At 31.4% G+C, this 16,879-nt stretch overlaps 1 protein-coding gene across 1 annotated transcript; it reads left to right on the top strand.

Moving 5' to 3' along the window:
• Positions 1-12,145: 12,145 nt before the first annotated feature.
• LOC115705553 (suppressor of mec-8 and unc-52 protein homolog 2) lies at positions 12,146-16,585 on the top strand. The gene is made up of 11 exons (XM_030632912.2): positions 12,146-12,349; positions 12,642-12,785; positions 12,901-12,950; positions 13,166-13,283; positions 13,851-13,899; positions 13,983-14,072; positions 14,255-14,323; positions 14,402-14,525; positions 14,989-15,353; positions 15,514-15,903; positions 16,171-16,585. Exons 1-11 carry the CDS (start codon positions 12,306-12,308, stop codon positions 16,441-16,443), a joined length of 1,716 nt encoding a protein of 571 aa, XP_030488772.2. The 5' UTR covers positions 12,146-12,305; the 3' UTR covers positions 16,444-16,585.
• Positions 16,586-16,879: the final 294 nt, after the last annotated feature.

The following is a 16,879-nucleotide window of genomic DNA, read 5'->3' on the forward strand; positions in this document are numbered from 1 at the left end:
TAAAATTCCTCAACTTAATTTTTTTTTGAAATTTTGAATTCAAAAGATATTCAGATTTAAGTTGGTTAGTTGAAGATAACTAAATATCAACTTAAATAGGAATATTTAATGAAAAATTTAAATTAAGTTCCAGAAAGAATCTAGATGGTTATAATTCTATATTTAATTAAATGCAAGAAAATACATATAGTTTAGCTTAGAATATAAAATTCCTTAAACTATATTTTTCTTAAATTAATTTCAAAATAAATGAAATTAATTATGTTGCTAATCAATTTTATTAGGTTAAACTAGTTTAATTAACCTAGTACAGTCATTCAAATCAGGCAAATGGGCCTTCACAATTGGGGTAGTTTGTGTGAGGGGGTGCTGGGTTCAGTATGTCGTACCCACTTCTATGGCTCCCAACTCTCACACAAGGCCCAAAAGAGAGGAATTTAACCTTAATAAGAACAACTGTTATTAATTGAATAGGCCCAAAAACTAAATGGGCCTAAATAAATCCTATCAAGAACTATGATATTTTATTTAGCAACATTAACCTATATGCATCTATAATAAAATTAAACACATAGGCTCACACAGGCACACTTTGGATGGGTCCTATCATGTTGCTAGGTCATACACAGATGAAAGAAGATTGTAAATATACCTGTTACAAATTATTATCTTGACCAAGGGAGCCATCAGATCATTAGATCTGGCAAAAAGTAACCATGGCTATTTGCAATCAAGTAATAATAGGTTTTAAAAAAAAACTTACAAACAAGCTAAAACACATACTCCTGCAACAGGGTTAGCTGGATAGTTGGATGTAGGATTTATTTAATTTTAAATAAATATTTAATTTCGAAATTAATTAATTAAATAAATAAAAAAAAAAAAATTAAAAAAAAATTTCGAAAATTTTTAAAAAAAATTTAAAAAAAAAATTCGAAATTTAAAAAAAATTAAAATTAAACCTACAATTTTTGAAAAATTAGGTTTCAACCAACCTAAATATCATTTCAAAAATTTGCTAACTACTTTTAAATTTTAAATGTTATTTTATAAATAAAAATTAAATAAAAATTAGAAAAGATAAATAAATATCTTTTTCAAATTTTTAAATGTAATTTAAATAAATAAAATAACAAAATTTAAAAAAATTAGCAAAATATCTTATATCTATTTAAAATTACATGATTATAAATATCTTATTTTAAATTTAAATATGGTCAAAATATCTAAAAAGATTTAAAAAAAAAATCTTAAAAGATAAGATATTTTTAAAATATCTTAAAAGATATTATAAATATCTTTAAAAGATAAGATATTTTTAAATATCTTAAAAGATATTATAAATATCTTAAAATATCTGACCTTAAATTTAAAAAAAAATATAATCAAATTTAAAAATAAGATAGATTTTTAAGCAAAAAGATAAATACTAATTCTATTCAAATTCAAATTACACTAATATCTTGAATTAAATTAAAAAAATTTAAATTAATTCAAAATGATAATTAGAATTGAATTAGGAATAGTAATAGTATATATACAAAACCATACAAAAAATTGGAAGTTAATTCCATGAAAAAGTATGAAAAATTGAAGAAAAAGGAAAAAATCCGAAACTGTACGGACAGTTCTGCGATCGCAGGAAACTATCAGATTTTGTCAAATCTTCAAAAAATCATAACTAATTCAAATAAAATCCAAATTGAGTTCTGTAAAAGGCTAACTTGCTTAATTTTTTCCATACTATCCAATAAAAATAATTCCAGAATCGAAATCACAATAATTTTTCACGAAAATTTCACAAACATCAATCAATCATCAAATAACACTCAATACAACATGATACCATCCAAAGAACATACAAACAATCGTTTTAAAGTCCAAATTACATGTAAGTAAATCAATTACCATGGCTCTGAGGCCAGTTGTTGGAAATTATTTTACCAGGATCTTAGATCTACTCACAAGTATGTTTATTAACATCCTAAATATGAACTTTCTAAAACGATGAAATAAACACATATAAAGTTTAAGAAACCTTACATTGGGTGCAGCGGAATAATATGACTCCTTCCGTTCAGATATCTAGCCCTTGATTCCTTTACGTAGCGAGCATTATCAATATACGAACCTCGGATCTCTTCTTGAATCTTTGATCTTTGAATCTCCTTTGCTGATGATCTTTCTTCACGATCTTCCTCACTATGATTGAGGTATCACTTGATGTGTGTGGGCACTACTCTAATCACTAAGAGAGGTTCGAAATATTGAGGAAGAAAAGAGAGAGAGAGTGGCGGCTAGAGAAGAGAGTGGAGGCTCAGGTTTTTCTGATTCAGAAAGTGTGTTATTTTCTGAAGCCTTCACTATCTATTTATAGCATTCCTCAGGGTTTGATTTGAATTATATGGCATTAAAATAATGAAAAAATCATTTAAAAAAGCTACAAAGGTGGTAGGCCATACACTTAATGGATTGGGCCTTGGGCTTTGCAATTTTGCAATTTTAACACCTTTTGTATCTGATTTTCTCAAAAATACCAATTTCCTAATTCAATCATTTAAATGTCAATTCTAACTATTTAATAACTATAAATAATTATTAAATAATATTGTCATTTATCATATTTATTAATTGAACCATACAAAGTATCATAATTAACAAATATGCCCCTATAAACTCTTTCTTTACAATTTCGCCCTTACTTAGTGAAAAATTCACAAATAGACATAGTCTAATTTGAGAATTATAATTGATTAATCAAAACCAATTACATGAGTCTTACAAGCAATATTATCTCAACTAGTGGGGGGACCATGGGTCTATATAACCGAGCTTCCAATAAGTAGATCAAGAATTTAGCACTAAAATTCACTAACTTATTAATTCTTCGTTGAATCCACGCATAGAACTCAGAATTGCACTCTCAGTATATAGAATGCTCTATATGTTCCACCATATAGACACATCATTAGTTATCCATTGTTATAATCCTAATGTGATCAATGATCCTCTATATGAATGATCTACACTGTAAAGGGATTAAATTACCGTTACACCCTACAATGTATTTATTCCTTAAAACACTTGACCCCGTATAAATGATATTTCAGCTAATGTGAAATGAGTACTCCACCATTTATGTTCGTTTGGTCAAGCTCGAAGGAGATCATCCTTTGCTTACTATTCGCCAGATAGAAGCTATAGATTCCATGTTTATGCTAGCGCTCCCACTCAATTGCACTACCGTGTTCCCAAAATGTACGTATCACCCTGACCTAAAAGTAGGCTTAACTAACAAATCAAAGAACACGAATAGCCTTTCAAGATTGAGCCTAATCATATCAGGATTAAGATCATTTGATCTAGGATCAACTAGGCGATATTGACTTGAATAGATATTACGGTAAGTTTAATAAATCTAAGTCAAAGTTCAATATCGGTCCCTTCCGATGCATACTCCATGCATCCAACCTGAGCTTTACTTTAACCAATGTTCTGGAAAGAACATAGTATTTCTCCAAATACAAGTAAACTCTTGTTGTAGATTATCATATCAGTAAAACCACATGTACCGATAAATCTAGGAAACTTTATTCACATAGTCATGTTTACTTTCCAATGTGTTGACGGCACAATAAACAGGATCAAGTATGTGAAAAGGGTTTCAGATGAATTTATACATTATGTACATATAATCATGAAATAAATCATGTGAACCATGCAACATTAAATGTTATTTCTGATCTATATTAATAAACAAATCTGATTATATTGAAATGAGTTTTATTTAGGGCATAAAACCCAACATTATCTTCATAGAGAACTGCTTGTGTTGATACTTCTTTATTTGAGTGCAATCCATATGTTTCCCGAATATGCTATGTCAATGATCTCACTCCCACACATTCTCTACTTGCTTCATAAAATGCAAGTATGTTAATATGATTTAAAGTTGCCTCTTTAAAAACCTTGCCAGAAAAACCCAGTGGGACAAAATCTGAGCTAGGGAAAAGAGTACAATATATATTTCATATTCATAACTATTTGCAAGTTGCCTCGTTAAAAATCTTACCAGGAAAACCCAATGGGACAAAACCTGAACTAAGGGAAAAAGAGTGCAACATAAATATGTCTCCCCCTCATGCACATATGATCCATAATTCTTTTGGTGATAATAGATCTCAAAAGATTATTGTTATCACTTTTAAAATAACACCATATACAATCTTTGATCATATATTTTCTATAACTCTTACAGAGTATGTATGGACTTCTAAATTATAGATGAGGGGTTCGTGGAACATTAGTCTTTATCCAACTAATTGTATCATTCATGTGTGTACACAACTTTGTTCATACGAAAAATTTAAAATTTCAAGTAGATATGAACATAACACATTAATGATAAGATAAATTTTCATTTGTGACAATGATGGTACTCCAAGACCATATATTTGTTCCATCTTGTTGTATGATCTTAATTTCCATATCAAATGATCATATATCTATAATTCTTGATACATATGAAGTATTTCAGGACTTCAATACTAATGAACAAACTTTATACATTTAATATTTCTCGATATACAAAAGAAATAAAAGTTTGTTCTTCAATTAATCAAAAACTCTTCAAGAGTCTATCACAACGTATAATATACGTATTTATACTGCATAGAAAACCATAGGTATTTTTCAAACAATAATTTACTTACATGTCTTTATTTCATACGAAGATCTTTGTCATATCGTGCGCGCGACTTAGAATTTATATCACTTAAGACATGTATTAAATTCTTCTAGAATTTTTAGATAAGGCTTATTTCAAATTCTCACTATATTAGGAGCTCCAAATAAATAATTTTTTGTTGCAACATTTATGTGACGCTTATAAATCCTCATAAAATATATTCCAGGCTATAATCAAATCATGATTATATTTTCTCAATATTTAAGCCTTACTTCAATCAATCTCATGTCTATGCAAACTTTGTACAATAATTCATTATGTACAAATACATATATGTAAATTTCTCATTAGAAATATTTATTTGCACACCCTACAGGTCTTACTTCACTTTATATGAGTAAATTTGCCTGGACTGCGTCATAATATTTTGGCCAAAAATTAAAATGTATGTCGATAATTCTCGACAAATCTAATACCATGATCCTTGCTATCTCATGTTAGTTTATTGCATATGCAAACATTCAACATCTATTGTCGACAAAAATTTCATTATATGATAATTTTCTCCCATATTGACATAACTTATAAAGATTTTTTTAAATTACATATTTTTCAAATATGTTTATCATTTATAAGTACATATATAGAATCACTTCAGGGATTCAATTATGATGATATGTGTTGTGACAGTCAGTAGTCCCGTGATCCGTAAGGGGAAATACCGGGTAAGCTGTGCAATCCCACATCGCCTGGGGAAGGTCTAGTGGGATGATTCTGAGACTGTGTAGGTATGGGACTACACAGTTAAAGAGAGCTTAAATGGATTGATTGGTACTACCTATATCAACAAGGTGCATCTTGTTTTTCGGTAGCCCATCTCGAAAGAACTCCATAGTTAAGCGTGCTTGGCCTGGAGTAATTTCAAGGATGGGTGACCTCCTGGGAAGTTTTCCCAGGATGTGTGTGAGTGAGGACAAAGCACACTGAAAACACTCGTGTTGGTCTGTAGGGTCAGTCATTAATCCATGAAGCGACGAGTGATGAACTCGTGTATAAGAGCCATTAGTCTGTGGGTGTAAGGGCCCAATGGAGGCTTGAAGCGGGGACGTTACAAAATGGTATCGAGCGCCGGCCCGGCGGAAGTGTGGTCGACGAGGACGTCGGACCCGTGGGGGGTGATTGTGACGGTCGGTAGTCCGTGATCCGTAAGGGGAAATGCGGGTAGGCTGTGCAATCCCACATCGCTGGGAAGGTACAGTGGGATGATTCGAGGCTTGTGTAGGTATGGGACTACACGGTTAAAGAGAGCTTAAATGGATTGATTGGTACTACCTATATCAAAGAGTGCATCTTGTTTTTCGGTAGCCCATCTCGAAAGAACTCCATAGTTAAGCGTGCTTGGCCTGGAGTAATTTCAAGGATGGGTGACCTCCTGGGAAGTTTTCCCAGGATGTGTGTGAGTGAGGACAAAGCACACTGAAAACACTCGTGTTGGTCTGTAGGGTCAGTCATTAATCCATGAAGCAGCCAGAGTGATGAACTCGTGTATAAGAGCCATTAGTCTGTGGGTGTAAGGGCCCAATGGAGGCTTGAAGCGGGGACGTTACATGTGTTATGTCTAACTTCTCTTGGGAGTCTCTTCTATAGTACCGTTTTCAGCACGGTTATCATTTTTAAATCATCAATATTTTATAACATTAAGGTATCTTCATGAGTTTGTTCAAAAAAAAAAAGGTATCTTCATGAGTACCTCTAGATTTAACAACTTCAGGATAAATTAAATGAACATTTATTAATAATTTCTACATTGTTCATTTACGCTTCAAGCGTTTTCAACTCATTCTATCTCAACTTTGAATAATATTGATTTGTAGTTGGTATATATCATTTTGAACTATATCGTTCTTATATACTTTGTGCAAGGATCATTTTTTAAAAATTATCATCGATCCCAACTGCTTCTCTCCCTGATCGAGAGAATTTTTAAAAATTGTGATATCTAATAATATTAATGTACCTGTAGGGATTTCAATATATCACAATGAATCAATATTTATTTAAACTCATATATACTATATGACATTGAACTTCAGGTTCAATAAACTTCAGTTTCAAGTTCAATACTTATGAACTTAATTCATTTCTAAGAATGAGTCATACGTGTATAATTAGAAATACATAAATTTACACATTTTGTAAATGCATGATCATATAATCTTATCACATCGATAAGAAACTATGCAATAAAAATCTAACAATAACTCAAGATTGTTAAAGAAATATAATTTAAATATTTTTTATGTGCAAATATATGCACATTCTTCTTTTGAGCCTTATAAATTAACAACGAGAAGAATCTTCTGGTTCTTCAATAAAAATTAGTCAAATCCTTTGACAATTTATTGCATATGATTGATCATGTCAAAATAATTCAATTCATGAACTTCATGTTCGCTATAATTTGTATTTCAATGAAACTTTCACAAGGTAATGTAAAATCACTACAACATATAATTAATCATAACAAGTTTCATTTTTTATATACACGAAATAATATAATTATATTATTCTCCAAAACATATACACTCATCAGGAGTCACTATTATGTTTATCAAACTTTATATTTCTTCAGGAATCACTATCATCAATTCAATGATGTATATAATTTAAAAGATACATGACAATTTCATCATGTTATTGTAATGGTCCATAATATATCATTCATTTTTCCTGGTATCTTTTTAACAAGTCGTCTAATTTATTAATAGACTATTCATTAGTCTAATTATTATGACTTGATATATTATATATTTAAATGTACAACCAGTACATATAATCAGTTATTTCTTATTACTTTCATAACTAGATAAAAGTTATACATCTAGGTACATACAAATATATTTTACTACTCCAAGTAGCAATTGTATGTAAGACTTCTTCAGGAAGCTTTTTAAATAATCATTTTGTGATTCTTTATCACTTTGACTATATTAGATCACTAACAAATATTAGTAAGTTATATATTCACTTCTGGGAATATGCAAACTGAATTAAATAGTAACTGCATATATACATATCTTGTATCAACAATAGTTTGAAACTATTGATTTCAAGAAATAATAAAATATGTATATATTAATTTGCTTCTCCCATTACCAATATATGTGAAATCTATATATTCTTTGAAATAGAATTTCATATCTATTCATTATCTTCAGGGAATGGTATTTAAATATTCTAAATGTACAATAAATTTGTACAATTCACATTCTATTAAATAATCAAATATACTTTTATCTTGATTATAAGTGTGTCCGTACTACAGGTACGTGACCACTATTATTCAATTCTACACATGATATATAGATTTCATGCACTTTGATTGTGTGTGGTATCTCATCTTTTGGTTGTTTCCACTTTCTTCTGGAAATAATTGAGTAGTAAATAATGTCATCGATTATTTAAAACCATTACATTCACTTCGGGGAATGACGTTGAACAAGTAGAACATTATTATAAATTTCTTAAAAATTTATTACTTGTTCATCCATAAAAATATAAGAAATTATTCAGCAACTTGTTTTACGATATTTCAAAGAATATATAAGGAAATTTTGATTTTATATACTTAAAAAATTAAAAAAATTTATTATAAAACCAAAAACCTAAACCCTAAAAAAACTATACTTTTTTTTTTCAAAACCCCAAAAATACCCCCCTCACAATTCTCTCTCTCTGCATCATCTCTCTCTCTATCTCACATCCCAACCGCCCACCCTCACCACCACCTCCGACCTCCATCCTCCGACCTCCGACCCTCACCGCCACCTCCGACCACCCGCACCAACACCCCGACCCAGTCCCACTCTCTCGGACCGCCCAAAAGTCGCACCCCAAAAGCCCACTCTCTCTTCCTGTCTCTGAAATTGCAGAAAAAAAAAATTGCTCCCAGGTCCGATGGTCGGACCATGGGTCCGATTGGTCGGACCATGGGTCCGATTGGTCGGACCCCATGGTCCGACCATCGGACCTGGGAGCAATTTTTTTTTTCTACGATTTCAGAGGGAGGAAGAGAGAGTGGGCTTTCGGGGTGCGACTTTTGGGCGGTCCGAGAGAGTGGGGCTGGGTCGGGGTGTTGGTGCGGGTGGTCGGAGGTGGCGGTGAGGGTCGGAGGTCGGAGGATGGAGGTCAGAGGTGGTGGTGAGGGTGGGCGGTTGGGATGTGAGATAGAGAGAGAGAGATGATGCAGAGAGAGAGAATTGTGAGGGGGGTATTTTTGGGGTTTTGAAAAAAAATGCATAATTTTTTTAAGGTTTAGGTTTTTGGTTTAATAATAATTTTTTTTTAATTTTTTAAGTATATAAAATCAAATTTCCCATATATAAATGCAATTTTTGCATAGTCTCCAAGATGTATGCAGAATTTAATCTTTAATATATGTCAGATTCAATAATTTCCAACATAAATATTGCAAGTAATGACAATGTATAATAACATGACTAATACGAACAATCTTTAAAAGTAATTGACTTCAATTTGTATCATTCTCTGCAGGGAATGATGAACAATAAATACATGCCTCGTGTATTTAAATAACATTAGTCATGCTCATTGTTATTCTTATACTTTGATGTTTCAATGCAATTTTCTTAACATTCTTTTTGGGTATTCAAAACCCACTATAAAATTGTATCAATAATAATTATTTTCAATGATTCTTTAGTTGTATTCACATAAATACAATCATTTTTTTCGACAAATATAAACCATTTACTTCAGGAAATGTTTGTCAAAATCTATATCGATATTAAATTACTTTTCATTTTCCTCAAAGAATACAAGAACATATATATAAATATGTATTCATCTCTTTCATTATATATCCATCAACTATATAATGAATATTACGTTTGCATAATCTTCAGGATATATGCAAGATTTTATTGAGGATGCATAATCTTCAGGATGTATGCAATATTTTATCGATGATACATAATCTTCATGATATATGTATATAGATTTTTCTTTACTATATCATAGACACACATATTGTAAATATTATGAATAATAAGAACATAATATATATATGTGAAATCAATAATAAACATATAAAAACATATACATACATATATAATATATAGATATATAGATAAAAAGAAAAAAGAAAACAAAAGATTCATGAAATTGTTTCAGTCAGATAAGTATATTTATAAATATATATTTAGTGTATCGTGACCTTGAAACAATTCAAGAACTTTAACAAAATACTTACATTGGGGCTTAGGCAGAGACTCATGCTTGAAGCTTGGGCAGAGACTCGTGCTGATAACGTGTTATAAAATAACATAGAATAATATAAAATAAGTAAGAAGAAAAGAAGAAGAAGAAGATTAAGAGAGAAAGAGAAAGTGAATGAGAATTTCTGAGTTGTTTATTATAATGGGGTGAACCCCTATTTATATAAATACAAGAGTGAAATATTAAGAAACTAAGAAAAAGAGGAATGTTGATTACAATTAATGGTAATAAATAAAAGATTTAAACATCCACATAATTATTAATATTTATAACACTTTATCATTAATTAATTTTTTTGAGAAAAAAATATATAATTATAAAATCTATAACCTTAATAAAAATGAGAATGTTCATGGGCTTTTCACTATTGAATTACCAAAATAACCTTTAATTAATTATGAAATTACAAAAAGAAATATCTCCCATTTAGAAACAAATATGTCTATTTAATACTTTGTATATACTTTTTTTTTTTTGAGAAAAGAAAAAGTCATCTATTAGTGATAAATAATTTTAGTATCTTTGAATTGTTATTTTCTAATTTTGATTCTTTTTATTTTCTTAACTTAATAGTTATATAAAGTAGTTTATGCCTTTTTCTTACAACAATATATACATATAGTTTAAACTTTAACATATAAAATTAAATTATTTTTTGCTAGGTGAATTGTTGGTGAAGTTCAATATTTATTTAAAAACTCTTTAACTATATGTGGTTTTTTCAAAAAAAATAAATAAATTAATTACATGAACTAATTTATACATTTTTCTTGTATAATTTGTACATATAGTTTAAACTTCAATATCTAAAAATTAGTGATGAGTGATATTTTAAAATTATTATTTTGTATTGTTGATTCTTTTTATTTTATTGTTTTATTTAATTTTTTTTATTTTGGTTTAAAAAAATATTCTAATAATAATATTAATAATATATTTTCCTTCAAAATAATTATTTTTTTTTAAAAAAATAAATATATCTCACGTGCGTAGCACGAGTGTCCTAACTAGTTTAATGAAAAAGTAGTATTTGAGAACATAGTGGGCAACTTTTACACTATGTTTGGTAGGAGGGGGAGATGGGTAGACCGTAGATGGAGAGGGGTGGAGGGGGAGAGTGATGGAAGGATGAACTAAATTACTTGCTTGGCAAGATGGAGAGGAGAGATGGAGCGAGATGTCTCCCTACAAATCTTTAAAATTTAATCCATCCAAATTTGGAATGATGGTAGAAAAAGACAAAATATATTTTGCAAAATACAATAACTATCCTTAAAATATAATAAAATTTTATTTTTTAAAAGACAATTTTGTAATTTTAATAATCATTTTTTTCTCCATCCTTCTCACCTCACACTTAATACTAAACAATATAAAGGAGATTAACAATCCTCTCTTTCCCTCTTACTCCCCATCCTCTCTAACCTCTCCATCCATCTTTCTCTCCCTCGCTCCCACCAAACATAGCCTTAGGCCGACCCTATGTTAATTTGGGTCTTTTTGCCGAGGCTATTGGGACTTGAACTCTCATCCTCTTAGTTGTTAAACTAATTAAATTACCACTTGGCTACAACATATATTTAGCATTAAAAATATTATTATTTATTTTATTACTAACTATATTTTAATTTTTTTTTGAAATGGGGCCTGAGCGGTGGGGGGCCTAAGGCGGCCGCCTCCTTCATCTTAGCTCAGGACCGGCCCTGCATAGCCTTAAAGTTGCCAAGTAATTTTGATCGGAAAATGTGTCAAATTTTATGTGGATGAGAGAGAAAATAAAAAAATTATATTTTAGAATGGTGTGTTAAAAAACATATATTAAATTATAAAAACTAATTAAAAAAAACATGTTTTATAATCTTTTATTTTTTTTTGAAAGGGAATTTTATTACAAACTTAATTTCCTTTTTTATAGCTTACAAACTTTTTTTTAAGGAATGATGTTGTCTTTTTAATCCTAGTTATTCTCCAACAACTAAAACTAAAACCATGTTCATTGTCCAATGAACAAAGCACTCAAGGAAACGCAGAATTTGGAAACCCGGCCCGTATTTACTACAACTATAGTTTGTTTATCCTTGGAAAAACGACGTTTAGCGAAAAAAAATCCTCATGAAACGACAATGTTACAAAACGACATAAATATTGAATATTTGGAGCAAACTATAATCAAATCCCCTATTCTCCTGTATTTGGTTGAGCCCTAATCAGGGGAAGAACACAGTCCTTCTCAATTCATTCTGTTCTGATGATAGAAAGCAAAATTTGAAAGAAAGAAAGCAAAACAGTTTCAGATAATTTCTCATTGTTAGTCTCCACAATGACTTCTGCGAAGAAAAATTACAAAGAAAAAGTTCGTCGCAAGTGAGTATTCTTTTCAATGAAATTTAACCAAAATCAATCAATTTTCGTCCTTAAATTTATAACTATGCAATTTTTTCTTTTCGAATTATGCTCACTTCTATCTAAATTGAGTTTCGGAACATTTTTCTTTCTTTTTTTTTTCTTGTAAGAAATTTTATTGTTCCAAATATGTTTGGTTCTGGTTCTGGATGTGATTGACGAAGAGGCTGTTTTTTGTGGAGTTTTAGGATGAAAGTGAAGTTATTTTGTATGCATTACAGTTAATAGTTTAATGTATATTTGGATTGGGCAGAGAAGAGAAAGCAGCAGAACAGCCTGAACTTCCAAAATACAGAGACCGAGCTAAAGAGCGTAGGGAGGATCAAAACCCTGATTATGAACCTACTGAATTGGGCTCATTTCATGCCGTTGCTCCACCTGGAACTGTCGATCTCGGGTTGGATTTTATTCACTGTTGCCATTTTTCATGATGAACTTTAAAAAGGGTGTTATTTTGCTTTCTTGCTTATTCAGATTATTTGGTTGGTTATCTGTTTTAACGATATTTATAGGCCAGCTGAGGCACAGAAGTTTTCCATAGAGAAGAGCAAGTACCTTGGAGGTTTGTGTTATTGTTTACTAGAGCTAAATATGCTTACTTGTTTGTTCTGTTTGGTATTGAATCCTAGAGTTAAATATCATATATGTGTTTGCTTAATTTGAAAACATCATGTCCTTTTTTTTTCTTGGTATTCTTTGGTGCTGTGCATGAAATATATTTTATTATTTAGAGATTCTTAGTTGTTATGGCTAAAAGCCCTTCTATCTTTTGCTCAGGTGATGTGGAGCATACTCACCTGGTGAAAGGTTTGGATTATGCTTTACTTAATAAAATTCGGAGTGAAATTGACAAGAAGCCGGATTCGGGTGAGGAAAGTGATGGAAAACAACCTAGGTAACTTGCATATTCTTTGTTGCCAACTTCCTAAGGCCTTTATAGTCTTGCCATATTCTGTGGATTCTGACTATGTAGATTCTATTTAACAAGGATACCATTTGAGACACGATCAAGTGTAACTAAATGACAATTTTAACAGCCATATTTATTGGATAATAAGATGCACATGCATTTTGCAAATATGTGGTCTACTCTAATATGTCTTTGAAGTTTAAGACATCCAATTCCAGGTTGTTTATTGGAAAAGTGTAATTTCATTTGTTATGATCAACTGACATACATTAATTTCCTATTTCTGTAACAAATGTACGAAAGTCTGTTTTAAATTAAAAACACTTAATGAAACCTCACTTAGTGTGCCTTGGAAAATGGAAAATAGATTTATCTAATCGAAAACTTTCATTTCTTGTTCTCAATATTTGTTTACTTTTTCTTGTTTTGTATTTTTGCTAGTGGTGATACAACTTTTGAAAACAGAGGACCTTTCTTTCTCATTTCATCTGAGGTAGTAATGTAGCTATATTGTAGCACCTGCACTGACAGATTCATGTTGTTTTATGACAGGGCATCTAAGGAGGATCAACATGTATCATTTCGCACGGCGACTGCAAAGGTTCAATTAATTTTCTGAATAAAGAAATATCCCTCTTGTTCGTTTTAGATCATAAATTGCTTAACATATGTCTGTGTTTTCAGTCTGTTTATCAATGGATAGTGAAGCCCCAAACTGTTATCAAATCAAATGAGATGTTCCTTCCCGGTAGAATGGCTTTCATTTTTAACATGGTAAATTATCATGGCCGACGGACGTCTTAATTTGCTTTTCAATTTCATTTCTACTACTATCAAGACATATCAAAGCTCTGCAATGGGAATTCTGGTCATAGGCCCGTTCCAGATGATTAATCCTGTGAGATTATTTGTGCTCTGACACTTTTTCTGTTTCCATTTGTGGGGGATTATACCAGGAAAATGGATATTCTCATGACATTCCGACTACTGTGCATAGGAGTAGAGCTGACTGTCCACAGCCTGAGGTTTAAGTTTGTTGAACCTTTGTGCAATCTTATTTTCGGACATCTTATTCAAAATTTCATGTAATTACCGTTCTGCAGGAAATGGTTACTGTCAGTGTTGATGGTTCTGTACTTGATCGAATTTCTAAAATCATGTCATATTTACGTCTTGGATCTTCCGGGAAGGTTCTCAAAAAGAAAAAGAAGGATAGAGATGTGAAAGGTAATAACCATAATCAACTTGTAGCTAGAAATTTGTGGATGTTGCCAAGCATGCCATTGTTAGAAAATTTCATTTCATAAATAGTATAGAGATTATTCTTGTTTGAGGTAAATATCAAGTGTCTCAGTAGTCAGATTTGAATCATTTTATATAACATAAAACAGTTACCCCAGAGAGAAAAGGTTTATGTCCGAACAAGGAATTATTTGTGTATTTATATTATCCTGATGCTAATGGAAGTTATTAAGCGTGTAGATTTGTTTTAATTTAAAATGTATAGTTTCACATTATTTACGTGATATATGCAATGGTGGAAATCCAAAACACATTTTCCCAATGAAGTGATCAGAATATTTAACCATGCTAGAAGTTGACTTCTATATTCTTGACATCACCCTTTTGTCATTGTTTTTACCTTTGGTTATGCTTTATGGAAGAAATTTTGTGTGAATTTTAATTACAGCAAAGATATCTGCTCTGGCTCATGATTATGATGAAGATGATAAGCACTCAAAGCCTGATAGTGGGTTTCCAAAGGTTCAAACTGAACGAGAAATCCTGCCACCCCCACCCCCTCTTCCTCCCAGGAAAAATCATGTGGATTCAAGAGAACACCAAGGCCCAACAACTGTTGCTAGAGTAGAAGAAGAGGACATATTTGTTGGTGAAGGTGTGGAGTATGACATTCCTGGTAAAGATGGGAGCCAAAGCCCTCTGTCAGAGGATATGGAAGAATCTCCTCGAAATAAGGAGAAAGTTTCATATTTTACAGAACCTGTTTATGGTCCAGTCCAACCTCCTGCGCTACCTCAAGAATGGCAAGAAGCAGTATGTTGATCAGTACTTATTTGTATAATATGTCAAGTCTATAAAAGTAGAAGCTTGTGAATGACTTAAAAATTTAAATTTTATAATTTAGAGAACAAGGAAGAATTAGTATATACTGTAGAATGTCTGTTTTCTTACTTTACTTTGTGTCAAACTTCAGAATGGGTATGATGCAATGCAAACTCAAGCCTTGCCTGGTGCCTATCAGGGAGACTGGCAAGAGTACCAATATGCTGAACAACTAGCTTATCCCGATCAGTATATCCAGCCAAACATGCAAGCATTTGAAATGCAAGCAGAAGCAGCAAACAATGTTCTGCAAGATCCACGGTTTATGACCCAAGAAGAGAAGGACCGTGGTCTGGGATCTGTGTTTAAGCGGGATGATCAGAGACTTCAACAGTTAAGGGAAAGAGACGCTCGAGAAAAGGATCCTAATTTTATTTCTGAGAGCTATTCTGAATGTTACCCTGGTTATCAGGAGTATAATCGTGAGGTTGTGGACAGTGATGATGAAGATGACCTATCAAAAATGGACATGGGTGGACGGGTAAATTTTAATAATTTCTTTTTTTTTTTTTTTTTGTTGTTTATTTAGTAGAGTAACTTGAATATATTTTCTTTAAATTTTACCTGTGTAGCTCATATCTAGGGGTTCATTTGTATGCTTGACTGGTAAGATTATTGTTATGTACTGTTGTGCTTAAGCGTAACAAATGAAACTATGTGTGTCCTTGCAAAATGAATGTGTATAAACATTGTGAAGCAAATAATAGTGGTTGCTTTAGAAGACCTAACCATCATCACTTTTCAACAGGCAAAAGGCAGGCTTCATCGGTGGGACTTTGAGACAGAAGAGGAGTGGGCAACATACAATGAGCAGAAGGAAGCCATGCCAAAAGCTGCTTTCCAATTTGGTGTTAAAATGCAAGATGGGCGGAAGACACGAAAGCAGAACAAGGACCAGAAACTCACTAATGAGCTTCACAAGATTAACAAGATACTTGCCAGAAAAAAGAATGACAAAGAGGGTGATGATGGTGGTCATTATGATGATGATTTACAACCAGGAAAGAAACTTAGAGTTTGAGGTTGGAAGCTCCCTGATATACTGTAAAATTTATGGGAACTTCTTTCTCTCAGTTGTACTTTTAAAGTTGAGGATGCAATTTTTGGATAGACAAATGAGATTAATTCAATGCTGTTCTTCTTGTTGGGCATCGAGTCCTTCACTCCCTCCTGGCTTTTTTTTTTTTTTTTTTTTTTTTTAAGAAGGAAAAACTTCGTTAATCACAAACAAATTCAAAACAAACAATACAAGCAGCTCAACCGAAAACAACAAGCTACCTACTATCAATTTTTTCTACATAACTTTTTTCATGATTTTTTAAACTTCTTTTTTTGGCAATTTGTAATTTATAATACACAATATTTCGAGTATCCTGTACAATTTTGGAAGTTGTACTCAAGTAATTGTTGAAGATGTAATTGTTCTTATTGATCCACAAGTTGTAGATCATTGCTGC

This window comes from Cannabis sativa, chromosome 1, assembly GCF_029168945.1.
Source record: "Cannabis sativa cultivar Pink pepper isolate KNU-18-1 chromosome 1, ASM2916894v1, whole genome shotgun sequence".
Taxonomy (NCBI): Eukaryota; Viridiplantae; Streptophyta; class Magnoliopsida; order Rosales; family Cannabaceae; genus Cannabis; species Cannabis sativa.

Bases quoted from the DNA above. Each gene is read 5' to 3' on its own strand.
- LOC115705553 (XM_030632912.2), top strand. From the start codon at position 12,306: ATGACTTCTGCGAAGAAAAATTACAAAGAAAAAGTTCGTCGCAA. The intron at 12,350-12,641 runs GTGAGTATTCTT...TGGATTGGGCAG, and splicing joins AAAGAAAAAGTTCGTCGCAA to AGAAGAGAAAGCAGCAGAAC. The intron at 15,904-16,170 runs GTAAATTTTAAT...ACTTTTCAACAG, and splicing joins AAATGGACATGGGTGGACGG to GCAAAAGGCAGGCTTCATCG.